Source organism: Rosa chinensis, chromosome 5 (genome assembly GCF_002994745.2).
Source record: "Rosa chinensis cultivar Old Blush chromosome 5, RchiOBHm-V2, whole genome shotgun sequence".
NCBI classification, from domain to species: Eukaryota; Viridiplantae; Streptophyta; class Magnoliopsida; order Rosales; family Rosaceae; genus Rosa; species Rosa chinensis.
Window position 1 is genome coordinate 65,021,620 of NC_037092.1, and position 15,414 is coordinate 65,037,033.

General features: G+C 37.8%; 3 protein-coding genes across 7 annotated transcripts; 2 read left to right on the top strand and 1 right to left on the bottom strand.

Moving 5' to 3' along the window:
* The first annotated feature begins 220 nt into the window (after positions 1-220).
* On the top strand, positions 221-2,231 carry LOC112163849. Its single transcript, XM_024300114.1, has 3 exons — positions 221-1,543; positions 2,024-2,068; positions 2,187-2,231. The coding sequence occupies exons 1-3, from the start codon at positions 221-223 to the stop codon at positions 2,229-2,231; spliced, it is 1,413 nt and encodes a 470-aa protein (XP_024155882.1).
* LOC112163850 lies at positions 1,082-5,356 on the top strand. Of its 2 annotated transcripts, XM_040507092.1 has the most exons (10): positions 1,082-1,584; positions 1,712-1,929; positions 2,024-2,068; positions 2,798-2,835; positions 3,342-3,540; positions 3,645-3,917; positions 4,009-4,214; positions 4,350-4,448; positions 4,531-4,623; positions 4,738-5,356. In XM_040507092.1, the coding sequence occupies exons 5-10, from the start codon at positions 3,342-3,344 to the stop codon at positions 5,206-5,208; spliced, it is 1,341 nt and encodes a 446-aa protein (XP_040363026.1). In that variant the 5' UTR covers positions 1,082-1,584; positions 1,712-1,929; positions 2,024-2,068; positions 2,798-2,835; the 3' UTR covers positions 5,209-5,356. The 2 variants fall into 2 exon arrangements, with proteins under 2 accessions (XP_040363026.1, XP_024155884.2); XM_024300116.2 differs by lacking the exon at positions 1,082-1,584 and having other exon boundaries at positions 1,624-1,929.
* A 3,569-nt stretch (positions 5,357-8,925) lies between these two features.
* On the bottom strand, positions 8,926-12,105 carry LOC112166765 (FBD-associated F-box protein At3g52670). 4 transcript variants are annotated; one of them, XM_040507428.1, is made up of 3 exons: positions 11,792-12,105; positions 10,057-11,719; positions 8,926-9,426 (listed from the first exon to the last, which is right to left on the bottom strand). In XM_040507428.1, exons 2-3 carry the CDS (start codon positions 10,588-10,590, stop codon positions 9,295-9,297), a joined length of 666 nt encoding a protein of 221 aa, XP_040363362.1. In that variant the 5' UTR covers positions 10,591-11,719; positions 11,792-12,105; the 3' UTR covers positions 8,926-9,294. The 4 variants fall into 4 exon arrangements, with proteins under 4 accessions (XP_040363362.1, XP_024159434.1, XP_040363363.1 ...); XM_040507429.1 differs by having other exon boundaries at positions 9,286-9,598; XM_024303667.2 differs by having other exon boundaries at positions 9,286-9,707.
* Between the last annotated feature and the right edge of the window lie 3,309 nt (positions 12,106-15,414).

Here is a 15,414-nt window from a genome sequence, read left to right on the forward strand (position 1 = left end):
TGTTGGCCCCGACTGGGAATTCCCCACCTTAACGGAAATAGAGTAAAGAAATAAATATAAATAACAGAAACAACAAGAACAAAAAGCAATAAACATTGAGTTTAGAATTTGATTGTTTGTTTCTTCTCACGGGAAGTCCCATATTTCAATCAATCTCTTCGATTTGTAAAAAATTCAGTGAGGAGCAGCGAAAACTTCTTAATAATTTGACGGAACAAGAATGGATAGGGCGTGGATTCAGTGGGGTTCAGATCCAAATTATCGATTTACTAATGCGTATAAAGAAGGGGTTAACTCTTTTCTTGAGGTTGCGAAGCATCATGTGAATGCGAATAATCAAATCTCATGTCCGTGCATGAAGTGCAATAACACAAATTCACACCCTTTAACCGTGGTGAAGATCCATTTATTGAAAAATGGCATGGTAACAACATATAACCCATGGATATATCACGGAGAACAGAATGAAGTGCGGAGTCAAACTATTCCGAATAGCCCAGTTGATGCATCTGAACACAATACAGGTATTTTTGATATGATGAACGATCTTTTTCCAATGGGTAATGCACATGTAACGGGAGATAGAGATGATATAGGGGAGGATGAAGACGACGATATAGATGATACATCAGGAAATCAGGATATCCAAGGGGCTTACGATACTATTGGTGTTCATAATGAAGATAAGGATAACTACGATAAGTTATTGCAAGAAGCTGAACGAGAACTCTACCCTGGTTGCACAGAATATTCAGTTTTAACATTTGTTGTGGAGTTGATTCACTGCAAAGTTGACAATCTCTGGACCAACAAGTCTGTTGATACCTTGTTGCAAATGATGAAGAAGATGTGTCCGAAGCCAAATAATATTCCGGAATCATATTATGCTTGCAAGAAGATCTTAAAAGGTATTGGCTTGGGGTATGAAACTATTCATGTTTGTAAACATGATTGTGCCTTGTTCTACAAAGAGAATGAAGGGAAAGACAAATGTCCGGTGTGCAATGAGCCACGATATAAGAATAGTGATCGTGAACAGAAAAAAAAGGTTCCTCAGAAAGTGTTGCGATATTTTCCATTGAAACCAAGGTTACAAAGATTATTCAGATCTAGACACACATCGAATGACATGAGATGGCATAAAGATAAACGAGTTGATGTGGAGGGTGAGATGAGGCATCCGGCAGACTCTATAGCTTGGAAAGAGTTTGATAAGATGTACCCTGATTTTGCGAAAGATCCACGAAATGTCAGATTAGGCCTTGCAACTGACGGCTTCAATCCTTTTGGGAACATGAGTACTTCTTATAGTATGTGGCCTGTGGTGGTGGTTCCGTATAACTTGCCCCCATGGAAATGCATGAAAAAACCATTCTCCATGTTGACATTATTGATTTCAGGACCTCAATCACCGGGAAAAGATATTGATATATTTTTGCGTCCGTTAATTGATGAGCTTAAGGAGCTATGGGAGAAGGGTGTTGAGACTTATGATAAGATGACTGAATCTTATTTTACCATGAACAATTATAGTTTTTATTCCGTAATTATGAATATATCAAATCAATTATAGTTATCTATGCGGTAATTATGGTTATGATTCTATTTATTTATTTCTTTTCTTGACTTTCTGATTATGTTTCATTGTTATCTGTCAAAACGAACTTATCGTTTCTTCCATCTCTTCCCGTTCTTCTCTCTCTGCTCACAGAAATCTTCGTACGCCATCCTTCCTATTCTTCTATCGAACAAGCGGGAAAATTAGGCGGGATGTGCAGAGAGAGTAGGCGGGATTTTGAGAGAAAAGATAGGAGTCCTAATTAGGACTCTTCCTAACCCAAAAGAGATGGACGACGATATAAAAGGGAATCGGCTCTGTTCATCACAACATCAACTTCGACTCTTTCTCTGCAATCTTCATTTTGAAGGGTCTGTTGCAAATTGCTAAGTATATATCTTATTTTTTTTTTTTAAGGTGTTTTCTTGATTTGACTTTTGGTTTTTTTCTTTTGTTGAATTGCAGATTACGGGTATTCTTCGTTCAATTTTCCGGTGTTCAATTTTCCAGGTATGTTTTTGGGTTATTGGTTGAATTTTTCTGAGTTTAACATGAACAAGGGCTCACATGTATCATTTATACCCTGACTCTTATTGTGCGAACTTGTAACTATTCTATGCAATTGTAGTTTCTGGATAGGAAGATAAACTGGAGTATAAATGTCACTGTGTGATTTTCATAGAGTTTGGATCATGTCTTAATGCTTTTTTGATATAGAAAGAAAGTTGATTACTTATTGATTGATTTCTGGGCAAATGGCTTGTTGTACTTTAATGTATAATTTTCATAGAGTTGGATATCATGTTCATAATCTTGATGTTCTATTGAAATTTTGAAAGAAAGTTTTGCTCAATAGCAAGATAAGCTTCGGTAACAAATAAATATACGTACATTAATTGTCCCACTTTTAAACCATTCTAGCAAGTTTCTGTTCTCAACAAAGTTGTGTTACTTCAGTTTCTTATGATACTTGCTGTTCTATTGGAATAGTAAATGTTAAGACTAGTATCTATTATGGAAGACAAGAATATGATGTCCTGAATTTTAAGATATAGAAAACGATTAATGGGTATAAATTAGCTTTCCTACGTTGGTCATTCTGCTTGTTCCTTTACTCTTGCAAAAACATGGTTAAAGATTTGAATGGAAGCAACAGAGTTTCATATTCCTTGTTATGAGTGTTCTTCTCCTTTAATGACTTGGTTGATACTATCGGTGTTCTTTTCTGTGGAATTGCAGATTGAAGGTGTTTAGGACCAAACACATCCACGAAAACAGTAAATTTTCTATCTAATTTTCTGATTTGGTTCTACCTAAGTCTCTTTTTTTTTTTGATTGGCAGCTTCTTGATGTTCTATTTCTTGCTATATACTATGTTTTAGTAATCTCAATATCTCATTGATCCTTTTGTTTTGATATCGGACTTCCTGTTTTTAGTCACAAGCTCCAGTAAATGTATGTCGATTATACAGCCCCAGTTAATGTTTTTAGTCTAAAGCTCAGAAATAGTGGCAGAAAGCCCCAGTTAATGTTTTTAATTAATGTTTTTAATCTAAAGGTCAAAACTAGTGGCTGAAAGCCCCAGTTAATGTTTTTAATCTAAAGCCCCAGTGTATATATGTCGATTAAGTTAATGCTATAGCCCCAAAAATATATATAGTTTAGTATAAGTACCCAGTCCTCTATAGCTACTTCTCTCATCTAAGTTACAGTTTTCAATTGTGTGGACTTGTGCACATGCACTCGTTTTTGTATTTTTACTCTTTTTTGTTATGTGTTGCAGATGTCCTCTCAATCTCTGCAACTTGGACGAGGAAAAATGATAAGGAAGCCTGCTAATGCAACAACAAGAGCATCCAAATTAGCTTCTCAGCTACCATCACAAGCAGCACTAAGAGCAACTTCTTATGCAGCACCCACAACAACTGAACTGCCATTTGAAGAGCCACAAGCTGATCAACATCCTACAGCTCACAACTCAGGTAAAGACGTGAATGCATGCCACTCGTTATCCTTAACGATGGTTTGATATATAAGATATTAATTTCACTTTCTATCTTCTCATTCTTTTTATCTGATCATGCAGAGAATTCCTCTACCCCTGCTGAATTGAAAAAAACACGTGGCAAAACAACTGGGAAAGGTATGATTGAGATGATTGCTAGCAATGGCAACAAGAAGGTGGAGATAATATTTGACCAGAAGCATTGGGTCCCAAATACTGAGTACAGCAATAAGAAGTTCACTACCGCTATAGGGATTGAGGTTCGAAGGCGAGCTCCGGTATGTTACCGCGGATGGAATAAGATTTCAGGAGATATTAAGAGGACACTACGAGAGGGATTGACGGTAATTTTAAGTCAGTGGTTTAATGCAAAGTTAATAATTTTTGTTCCTAACATACTATATTATTTTTATTCTTAATTACGTACACTTTGACGTGGAAATAGAACATCCAAAAATTATCTATTTTGTGGATGATAAGATGCGCTCGGCGTATACTCAATTCAAGTGGAAGTTGCACGATCACTACCAAAAATGTGGCACATCTATTCGGGGACGAGCCACACTTCCTCCACCTGATCTATGGGGTGAGAGATCGACAGAGGAGTGGCATTGGCTATGTGATGAACTCTACACCGATCCAAAATATATTGTATGTATTCTTCACTCCTTTATTTTTTCAAAATATTTTTATTGTTGTATGTTTTTTTAAAAGAAATAATATTACAGTTTTATGCTTTGATTAAAAATTTTAGAGTACATAATTAACCTCACAATATTTATAAAGGATAAATGCAAGAAGAATTCAACTAGCCGAAAGAGACAAAGGAGTACGCATCGTGGCGGAGCTATGCCTTTCATTCAACATGCTTTGAGGACAGTCAAGGTAAATTTTATGAGTTTCGAGTGAGTTAATTCAAATGTTATCTTGAATAATTGTTAATTTGGGAGATTTTTTTAAATTGCAGGAGGGCAATCCTTTGTCTTTCATAGACAATTGGGCAGCTATGTATCAAGATTCAAATAGCAATTGGGTTAGTGATGCTGCACGTGATAAATATGTAAGTATTGTTATCAATGTTGTTAAAGTCGTATTAGTTTTGGGAAAATAATTACTATTTAAATATATAAGTAAATAACATATTTATTTTTGTTTTTATATTTTATTTTTGTAGGATCGACTGAAAAATAAGAGAGAAGAGCATAAGGAGAAACTAACCCTAGAGGCACCAGAGGGTACTCCACCAGAATCTGTACAAGTTACTGCGCGTGATGAGATTCCAATCATGGCTGAAGAGTGTGGAAGGAAGGGAAAAAGAGTTCGTGGTTTAGGCTCGTTTCCTCGCATGGAGCTTCCAACTGTTACATCTTCAACAGCTGTGAGTTCTGAGATGAACGTAATGCAAGATAAAGTTAAGAAGCTTGAATCAACTGTGGACACTATGCGGTCACAAAATGCACAGCTAATGACAATGTTGAAGAAGTTCCTGATGAATAGCCAAGGCTGTTTTGCTGATACAGAAAACATTGACATGAATATCGTAGTACCCAACAGTGAAGAAGATGATGTCTTTGGAAGAGATGAAGACGGTGTCCAAAACAATGGAGATAATTCTGAAACAGAGGATTTTGAGGAAGATTTGTGATTCATAAAGTCATTTTTAGTAATTTTTGGATTAGGATTTAGCTAGTCTAGCTTGGCAAACAATTTTTCTTTTTATTAGCTATTATTATTTTGTGGGTAGAATTTTGTAAACTCTATTTGATTTATGATTTAATAAATCTTTTGATTAATATTAAAAAATTAATTTTTAAATATTCAAATTATTTTGAAATTTTTAAATAAATAATTATCAAATGAGACAAACAATCCAGCCTCATTTAAAGTCATTTGCAACAAACAATGATTCTTTTGCATATGTTGCAAATCATTATATGCAACATTATATGCGATCTTGCTTATTATTTTTTTCAACAAATATTTATTCTTGCATTTTATATTTTCGACAACTATGCTAATTTGACATATCTTTATAAAGATATTGGCGACAATTCAGAGTTGTCGTAAAAAGACTAAATTTCTCGCTTAATTAAATATGCGACACCTTTCGGTTGTCGCAACCAGTTGTCGCGTAATGTGTTTTACTGATTGTCAAAAGCGACGAAATAACAGGGTTGTCGGTTTTTCAATATGCGACGCAATAAGTTCCTCGACGAAATTATAAGAGACAAACAAGAAGCCTCGCATGTCATTTTCTACAACAAATGCATATGTGTCGCATATTAATATATGCAACAAAAATGAAACCTCGCAGTTATTTATGCAACAAAAGAAAGTCTCGCATATAAATTTTCGATCAAACATATAAACCTCGCAGATGGAATATGCAACGTAAACAAGGTCTCCTATATTGGAAATTGTAACAAATATAAAGTCTCGCTTATAGCATTCTGTAACGCACTCTCTTGTCTTGCAAGATGTCATATGCGAGGAACGAATTGCGTCGCCAATTGAAAATGCAACAAACATCCAAACCTCGCATATGGAATATGCGACGTAAACGAAGCCTCGTATATTAAAAACAGTGACAAATATAAAGTCTCGCATATAGTTTTTGGTAACACATTTGTGAGTGTCACAATTTGTGATATGCGAGGAACCAATTGCGTCACATATTGGAAAAGCGACAACCGTGTAATTTTGTCGCTTTTGACAATCAGTAAAACACATAAGGCGACAACTGGTTGCGACAACCCAAAGTCGTCGCATTTTCAATTCAGCGAGAAATTTTGACTTTTTACGACAACTTTGGGTTGTCGCCGATGACATTTTCTCTTGTAGTGAAGCAGTATCATGTATGTCATGGAAGTAACATTTTGTCAGCTCTCACTGGCTTTAACAGGGAGTCTAAGTTTTTTAACCGACATGGTGGTTAATTTATTGGTTACATGTCCGAAACTGATAGGCTATTTCTATACACCTAATTAATAGACGCACAAAAATGTCTATAACTTAACCCTATAAGAATGCTGAAAATAGTATAGGTAAGTAGGGATCGTTCCCGAAAGAGATTGTGGTTTAATCACTTATCTAAAGAGTAGTGAGTAGTGATAGCTCTGAGCAATAATGGAGTGGAAGGGAAATGCTAACATCAAGGCTAATAGATGAAGCGCAATGAGGTAAAATCAACCAATCTTCTTTGCTCAACTCTGGAACAATCCTAAATTCCTAATTGAATCGCACGTAAATTCTGGATTTCAAGATACTTGAAAAGAAAAAGACTATGGATGAAATCTTACCTTTGAATTTGTGATATAATCTGAATTTAATATATACATTGCGCTCAGGTTTCGATTTGTCTCTGCTTAATACAGAGTAAATTACAGGGTCTTCGTAAGCTTTGGAGATAATGTGATGTTCGTTAGGCATATCCTAATGTTGAAAAATTTAGTAATCTAAGAGACATGCATGCATGAAATTACAATTGAAAGATTGGTGCTCCCTCTATTGTTGGGGTCGAGGAACCTCTTTTGATTGTGTTCCTGCTGTCCAGACGGAAATCAGGCATTGCTGAGGGATTTCTTTTTTCATTAGTTCCACAATTTTGAAATTATGTCATCATCTTCCTTTCTTCCCTGATGTTGGCATCTTATTTCCGGATATGTTGACCCTGACCCAAAAATTGATCCCTTAAAAATAAGGGTATCTGACCTGAGAGCTTGTTATTAGAGAGATACAGAGTTTTTGAAGCAGTGAGCTCGGAAAGAATATTCGGGATTGGTCCTTTAGAAAGGTTGCCGCTGAAAGCAATCTGCAAAGATTTTGGCATCCTTGGAATTTCACCACTCTAAGTGAATGAGGTTCCAACAAAGAAGCCATTGAGGCAATAGTGTATTAGTGTTGGGGATACTGCTGATTGTTGCCTTGTAAGTTCATGTTAATAAGATTGTTGCCACTCAAATGATTTTGCCCAACTTGAGGTTCCAACAAAGAACTCATTGAGGCAGTAGTGTTGGGGATACTGCTGAGATTGTTGCCTTTTAAGTTCATGTGACCCAAGATTCTGCAAGTTTGAAACTGCAGTACATGTTGGTGTTGAACCATTCAGACCATTCCAACTGATATCCCAAATGGTATTGAACCTCTCAAGTGATTTTGCGCAACCCGAGGTTCCAACAAAGAACTCATTCAGGCAATAGTGTTCGGGATACTGGTGAGATTGTTGCCTTGTAAGGTCATATTAATAAGATTCTGCAATTTTGAAACTGCAGTTTGTATTGAACCATTCAGACCATTCCAACTGATATTCGATGGAGACAAAGGTTCGATGGTGGGAGAAGTTCTGTTGTCTCCCTTTAATTTCCTGTATTTTCTGGTTAACTTTTCATTGTATAAAAAATTAAAGTTGCTACATGTTGATATCTTTTGGTCACATAAGATGCAAATAGGCTGCGGAGTTCATGGGGAGCTTCATTCTCTGCTATTTATGTAGCAGACTGGATAATCCAATGACGCTTTTGTTCCAATGATGCTTTTGTTAGATATTCCTTTGTGTTTTGAGCTTTGGTTGGTTGTTGTGTAGGATTTTAGTAGTGTTATCTTATAAGAAGAATGCAGATGGACAGTGCCACTTCACATATCAAAATTTAAAAAGCCTCCGTGTTCAGAGTGCTCATATGTCGCAGAGAAAGAATTGTTATTCCGGTACTGAGCACAACTAGCTAGGGCATCTCTTGATCGAATCTTAAACAATCTATTCTAAAAGTCTGCAATTTAAGCTCCCCTTATCAATTTTTGTTGCATGTGCGGCTGGGACTCTTATCGGCCTATAAGACACCCTTCCACTCTCAGTTGTTCCTCTCAGTCCAGATTTGCCCAAAGACACAAGTTGAACAAGTGGCTGTGTTTGTTCATGTTTCTCTTGATGCCAACACAAACAACTGAAGGTCGGCTCATCTCCTTCTCCACTCGAAACAATGACCACGGACACCGCCCATTCCCAATACATTTAAAATGTAACCTATTTATACTAGCAAGTGGCACCTGTTCTCAACGTCTGAGAATAAAGAAAATGGAATTTCATATTTTTCCACTTTTGAATTGGATGCTTTCAATTTCTGGGTAAAACTTTCAAACTCTTAAGATATGCAGTTTGTATTTTACAAATATGCTGCTCTCTATTCATTCTTAACTCGTGCCTTGGGGAGGCATAAATGACCACCTTATGAGTAAAAACAGTACACGCAGTTCAAAGGAAATTAGAGCGCAGAGAAAAAGAAAAAACAAAGGCCACATAAATAAGAAACAAAAGATAAAAAATATATATATAATAAGGCAACTGAAGAAAAGAGTACAGTATATAGAAAGAGGCAGGAGCAAAGGTTGATAGGTCATATAATACTGGAGTATTTACTAAGACACAACCAGGAGTAGTTTCAAACATAGCTTTTCTGCATTTTGCAAGAGAGCCAAACATATTATGCGTTTAGGCTTTACTGCAACAGATTTTTATCTACAATCATATTAGCTTCAATTACCAATGCTTCTAAACACAGGACATGAACTAAAATTCTTGTAAAACCTAAACATGCATCTGCATAAACTCGAAATGGCATGTTGTTGCCCTATGGAACATCATAAACTCACTCCTCCTGTTCCGGATACAAACGATGAAGACCTGTAGAAATCGTCATCTTACTCAACAGATGACCATTCTTCAACAGATACCTTATCATTTCCATCTCAACCGGCAACCCTTGAATCCCTTCAAGGAGATAGTCCTCAGATGTGATGACAAACAAATAGGCACATTACTTGGTGGATTCCAGTGAAGCTCTGCCAATTTAGAGTGACCTTTAGCTCTCTGATCATGAAAAAAGAATCAACTTTTAGAAGAGGCACCTTGGTATAAAGTTGCAGTTTATGGAAACAGAACTTACATCTTCTAAGACAATTAGACAAGATCTTCGAGACTAGGTGCACTGTTGAGAAAAACAGCTAGCAATTCCCAGCAACTGGGATCCCAAAAAGCCAGCCTCAATTGGTTCACATACGAAAAAGAGGGGGATGCAAATCCTTAGGGAGATGCAAATCCTTGGGGAAAGATACAAGTCTTGTGCGGAAATTAAAAAGTCGCACAATATACTAGATCAAATCATACATTACCAAGAACAAGCATAAGTAAGGGTAACAAACAGATTAGAATGAATGAATCAATGAATAGTGAGACATATGGAAGTGTCATATAATTTGGATGTCCAAAAAGGAGAGTGCACAGATCTTCCTAATGTGCATTTAGAAGTGAATAATGAAGCTTTTATTTCAGTTTTATATAAAAACAAAATTAGTAATTAAAAACTGATGCCTATCATTCATTCCTTCAACTGTCCAACTTCAAAGGGAAAGAAAATTATTTCTTTCTCCTAGAGTATTCGGAACCAAATTATTCGGAACCAAATGTATTGTAAACAAACAAAAGATGGAATATACTCACCTCCAAGTAATGAGCCGAAAGGGATAGAGATTTAACATCAGAAACTTGATCCAGAAGTGCCATTGCAAAGTTAGAAAGATCAAGCTGTCCTACTATTTTGAAGTATTCTCTGAAAGCAATATTGGCATTGACTAGGGATTTTGCACTCCCCATTAGAAAACAATTGGTCAAACCAAGCCGCTTGAGATCAAGGTTTTCAAGCTTTGGGGCATCTATAGAAACATCGAGAAACTCCCATATATTTTCCAAATCTATTCTCAATGTCTTCAGTTCCGGAGCAGAGATCATAAAACTGTACTTACCATTACGACTGTCACCATCAATGGTTCCATCCATAGTCAAACCTTCAAGTACAGGGCAGCAAGAGAAAAGCTTCTGCATTACTTCCTGGTCAGGTTCAGAAACTGATACGTGGAGGAACTTGAGACTTGGGAAAGAGCCTGATGTAGGAGGATCACAGGTGATCTGCCAGAATGTCAGAGTCAGTTTCAAAACCTCAAGGGTTTTGCACCGAAAGATGCACTCAGGAAACATAAAAGTTTCCTCCTCATCTTCTCTAATACGAAGATCAAGCTCAACAACATTACGCCAAACAGCAGTGCAAATCCAATCCTCAATGCAAGGTAAACACTTGGGACAGGAAATGTTCTTAAAAGCAAGCAGGTATTTCCCAAACTGCAATTTTTTTGAGGCGATCAGGGGTCACAGAGCTTCTTGGAGCTGGGCTAGTCTGCTAGAAGCAAGAGATTTGGTGTCCAATGGTTCCTCCTGGCAAGTCATCGATGGCTCATCCATAAACATATGGAATGATATGTGGCTCTCCCCTCCTAATGAGGGTCATATCCTAACTACGGGCCCTATACCTACAAGTGCTCCTTCATTGGTCAATGCCCTGATCGATTGGGACACTCATTCCTGGGCCCTTAATCAGATTCTACATCTAATTCAACCCTGTGAGGTAGCGCAAATTCAAGCTATTCCTATTGGGGTAGACAGGTTGTTATGGCCTTGGACCAAGGATGGGAGCTACTCTGTCAAATCTGGCTATCATCTCACACATCTCAAGCAGACCACCATGTCTAATTCTATAAGTGGTTCTTCACACATAACCCACCCCAGCTGTTGGAAGCTAATATGGCGGATTGAAACTCTCCCAAAGATTAGGATCTTCTTCTGGAGAATTCTAAGCGGGGCTATCCCGTCCATGCTGAACCTCTGCGGAAGGAGATTAGCATAGTCTCCCACTTGCCTGATGTGCGGAGAAGGAGAAGAATCCTCTGAGCACATTCTACTTCTGTGCCCTTGGGTCGACTTAATCTGGTTCGGGTCTCCTCTTGGATTTAAAATCAAGAAACAACAAATCACACAGTTCGACACTTGGCTACTGGGTCTAGCTAAGTCTGTTTCTAATGTTTCAGACAAGAAGAGGATGTTTCAGACACTTGGCTACTGGGTCTAGATGGATGCCCCCTCCCACCATGGCTTTTTGAAAATTAATGTAGATGCTTCCTGGAAGAACCCAAACTCGTCTGGTATTGGAGTTGTCATCCGAAATTCAGATGGGAACCTTGTGTGTGCCTCTTCCTCTGGGCGGTGCAGGGACTCTAGTTTAACGAAGATAGCGGAAGCTAGGGCCATCCTAGCCTTAGCGATCGATCTCCACCTGGAAAACATCATTTTGGAGTCAGACTCAAATATTACCAATCATGATACCTGTAAAGATTGGAGAATTTACCCGCTTATTGAGGAAATCAGGAGAAAAAGTTCTGGGTTTGAGAATATCTCCTGGCATTGGACGCCACGTGAAGCGAATCGTGCTGCAGATCATGTAGCCTCGCTTGCCCACAGGTCTCGGTGGATCCTTTGAGATAGGCTTCACAGCCACCACCCTCCTTGACCATGGTTTTGCCAAGTGATGGCCTCCCCTGCCCACATTCTGAAGTTCTGTAACTTCCTGGAGATGTAGCTCCAGATTTTTGGGTGTTCTAGCTATTTCCCTATTTTGATCCGATTTAGGGGTGTGCCTCGTGTTTAGTCTTATGTTTTTTTTTTTCCATTCTGTAGGCCCTTTGGGCTCTTTTCCCTGGGCTTGGCCCTTTTAATGAAGTTATTCATTTCTCCAAAAACAAAAAGAATCGAATTTCATTTATTATTCTTTTTATGGAAATTGAGTGTTAATGTATTAAAAGAAATCATGGGTAACGATACACAGTGACCATTCATGTAGGGCACGTTTGAATTGCATCACTGCTTAGGGAACTCCAGAGCTACTGATGAGATATAAAACAGAGGGATTCAAATTTGCACACCACCAATATTTTGGTGGTAATACCATCACTCAATATAAAACTGTCATGTGTTATAAAACATAATTATAATTAATCATAATATTTTATTAAAAAGATAAATTTTAAGTATTAAATTAATTTTACATGACGTGGTAAGTTTTAATTGGGTGGTGATATCACCACAAAATAAAAATGGTGAGCAAATTTGAATCCAAAACAGAGAGTGTAAACTACAAGAATTCGAAGACATTTTATTTCTTTATTTAAATGAGAAATATGAAACCGACAATAACATGAAAATATGAATGAAATATACTTTCACGTTAAACGGGTTAATTTCAATTTCAGTTAGCCAAACCAAAAAGGAGCAACTTTAGGTCGATAAAAATTGATACTAATTGAACCCTACTGATCATGTTTAGTGTTGGGAAGTTGTGTTAAAAATGGTCTAACCCTAGCCTTACCAAACAAAGGACATGGATTTTTTAAATTAAAAAATCCATACTTATATTCACCTTCTATTCATTTAATTAGGTTAGAAGATTACCTATCTAAATTTTTATAAATGCAATTCCTTCATTCTTCTCAAAAAAAAAAAAAATCACTTAATTGCACTTTCTCAGCCTTACCATGATTCAAATTCAAGCACACACACCTCTACCTTGAGAAACCCTAGGCCAGCCTCTCCGTTTGCAGAATTGTTCTCGTCCGGCGACGCCTAGAAGTCCTGACTGGCCTTCGACCTTCCCGCCGTCTTAGGGTTTGCTAGCGAACGAGAGATCTACTGCCCATGGGACTTCGTCTAAGGGATTCTCTCGGATTTGTCAGATGGTTTGGCTGGGATGGTAGCGAAGGCGCTGGTCGTGTGGTATAGGTCGGTTTTTGATCCCTGCTTATGGCTTCTTGGATCGACGGGCCCATGGGTCTTGATTGATGGTGGTGGGTATTGCGAAGCCTAGATCGGGGATGGTGTTCAGTGGTGATGCAGGCTGTGGTGGCAGCGTGGCTCGACTGTTTGAATCGTGGGGATGGTGTAGTAGTGCAAATCGTGGCGACACGTGCGACGTGGTTTAGCCGGAACGTGGTGTACGACGGGATTGGGAGGAGCCGGTGGATTGGTCCAAACCAAGATGATGGGCCTGGGTGAATCTCCTTGGTGACCCTAGTGGGCCTAAACTTTGGGCTGGGGTGCTACCCTAGTCCACTGTTAATTTGGGCTAGGGTTTTGCCCTCTCGCCCAACCCTATATTTTTAGATTTTGTCTAATTACAATAATTTTTCTTATATTAGGAAACTAAATTTCTAGTGCCTCTGGCGTAGTACCAATGAAGGATCCCCGCTACTTTTACTACATAATATGTCTATTTCTATGTACCACTATGAGTACTACCACTAGCTTCTTATCTGTCTATGTCCTTAAATGGCAGTGGAATGGTATGTAATGACCTATTCTGGCTTATGATGAAATATATTGACACCCAATTTGGGTTTGATTCAAAAAATAATAATAATAAATAAATAAATTCAAGCACACGCAAGTATGAAATTGGGCTGTCTATAATTGGTTTATTGTCCTACTTTTCTATTAAGATCAAAGTTACAATTTCTAGATTGCTGCTTACTTTTAGATTTTTCTTTATTGTAAAATAAAACAAAATAAAAAGGATTCTGTGCGTGGGTGATGGGTTCATGCATCTTTCAGTTTACTATAGTGCAAAAATGCAAATTCTTTTTCTTTCTCTGTAGTTTAGATAAATTGTCTCCCAAACTAATTATGAGATCAAATAATTTTTTTACAATACTTGGAGTCGCAGTACGGCCCAAGGACATGGTCCAATCCAAACCATCATCAACCCCGCAAAGCAAAAGTTAAATATAACGAGATTGAGAGAATGAATTGTCTGATATATTATTCATCTCATAGTGGAGGTATATAAAGAGGATAATTGGAATACAATTGACTTACGTCTCTATTCTCTACCATACATTGAATAGGTAAGTACTAATTAACTACAAAATAATTACAATATATTACATTCCTAATGTTACGCAATGACTCACGCTAACACTCCCCCTCAAGTTGGCGCATACACATCAACCATGCCCAACTTGCTTAGTGAGTCATAAAACGCCCCTGGAAACTCCTTTGGTAAGCATATCTGCAAGTTTCTCTTCAGTAGGAACAAAAGGAAAGCTAATAATTTTGGCATCTGGCTTTTCCTTTATAAAGTGATGATCAACCTCCACATGTTTAGTACGATCATGTTATACTGGATTATATGATATATCAATAGCTGCCTTGTTGTCACAATACAACTGCATAGTAATTTTGAGTTTGAAACCCATATCACGTAACAGATTTCTCAGCCACAACAATTCACACACTCCATGAGCCATACCCTATACTCGGCCTCAGCACTAGATCGTGCCACAACTTTCTGTTTCTTACTCTTCCATGTAACCAAATTACCTCCCACAAAGGTAAAGTAACATGATGTCGACTTCCTATCTGTAATATTTCCAACCCAATCTGCATCTGTGAAGCCACAAACCTCAAGAATGTTGTTGTGTTTAGAAAATAGCACTCCCCTCCCTGGAGCTGACTTCAGTACTTCAAAATTCGCACAACAGCATCCATGTGACTCTCACTCGGGTTATGCATGAACTGACTCACCACACTAACTGCGTATGCAACATCTGGTCTAGTATGAGTCAAATAAATCAAGCACCCAACCAACCTCTGATAGCGAGCTCGATCAGTAGGTACCTGATCTGGATACTCAACTAAACAATGGTTCTGCTTAATAGGAGTATCAATAGGTCTGCAATCCAACATACCTGTCTCTGTCAGCAAGTCAAGAACATACTTCCTCTGCCACAGGTAGATCCCTTCTCCACTCCTGCCTACCTCAATTCCTAAGAAGTACTTAAGTTCACACAAGTCTTTCATCTCAAACTCAGAGGCTAGCTGTCTCTGCAGTCTATCCATCTCACCAGTATCATTGCCAGTGATTACCATATCATCTACATAAATAATTAGAGCTGTTACCTTCCCTTGTTGATGCTTGAG

What these genes read in the sequence shown, in the direction of transcription:
- LOC112163849 (XM_024300114.1), top strand. Translation starts at nt 221, where the DNA reads ATGGATAGGGCGTGGATTCAGTGGGGTTCAGATCCAAATTATCGATTT. An exon ending in ACAATTATAGTTTTTATTCC is followed by an intron (nt 1,544 to 2,023) that starts GTAATTATGAAT and finishes GTTGAATTGCAG; the next exon opens with ATTACGGGTATTCTTCGTTC. An exon ending in TCCGGTGTTCAATTTTCCAG is followed by an intron (nt 2,069 to 2,186) that starts GTATGTTTTTGG and finishes ATGCAATTGTAG; the next exon opens with TTTCTGGATAGGAAGATAAA.
- LOC112163850 (XM_040507092.1), top strand. Translation starts at nt 3,342, where the DNA reads ATGTCCTCTCAATCTCTGCAACTTGGACGAGGAAAAATGATAAGGAAG. An exon ending in TCCTACAGCTCACAACTCAG is followed by an intron (nt 3,541 to 3,644) that starts GTAAAGACGTGA and finishes CTGATCATGCAG; the next exon opens with AGAATTCCTCTACCCCTGCT. An exon ending in ATGCTGCACGTGATAAATAT is followed by an intron (nt 4,624 to 4,737) that starts GTAAGTATTGTT and finishes TTATTTTTGTAG; the next exon opens with GATCGACTGAAAAATAAGAG.
- LOC112166765 (XM_040507428.1), bottom strand. Translation starts at nt 10,590, where the DNA reads ATGTTTCCTGAGTGCATCTTTCGGTGCAAAACCCTTGAGGTTTTGAAA. An exon ending in TTTCGGCTCATTACTTGGAG is followed by an intron (nt 9,427 to 10,056) that starts GTGAGTATATTC and finishes TTTCATGATCAG; the next exon opens with AGAGCTAAAGGTCACTCTAA.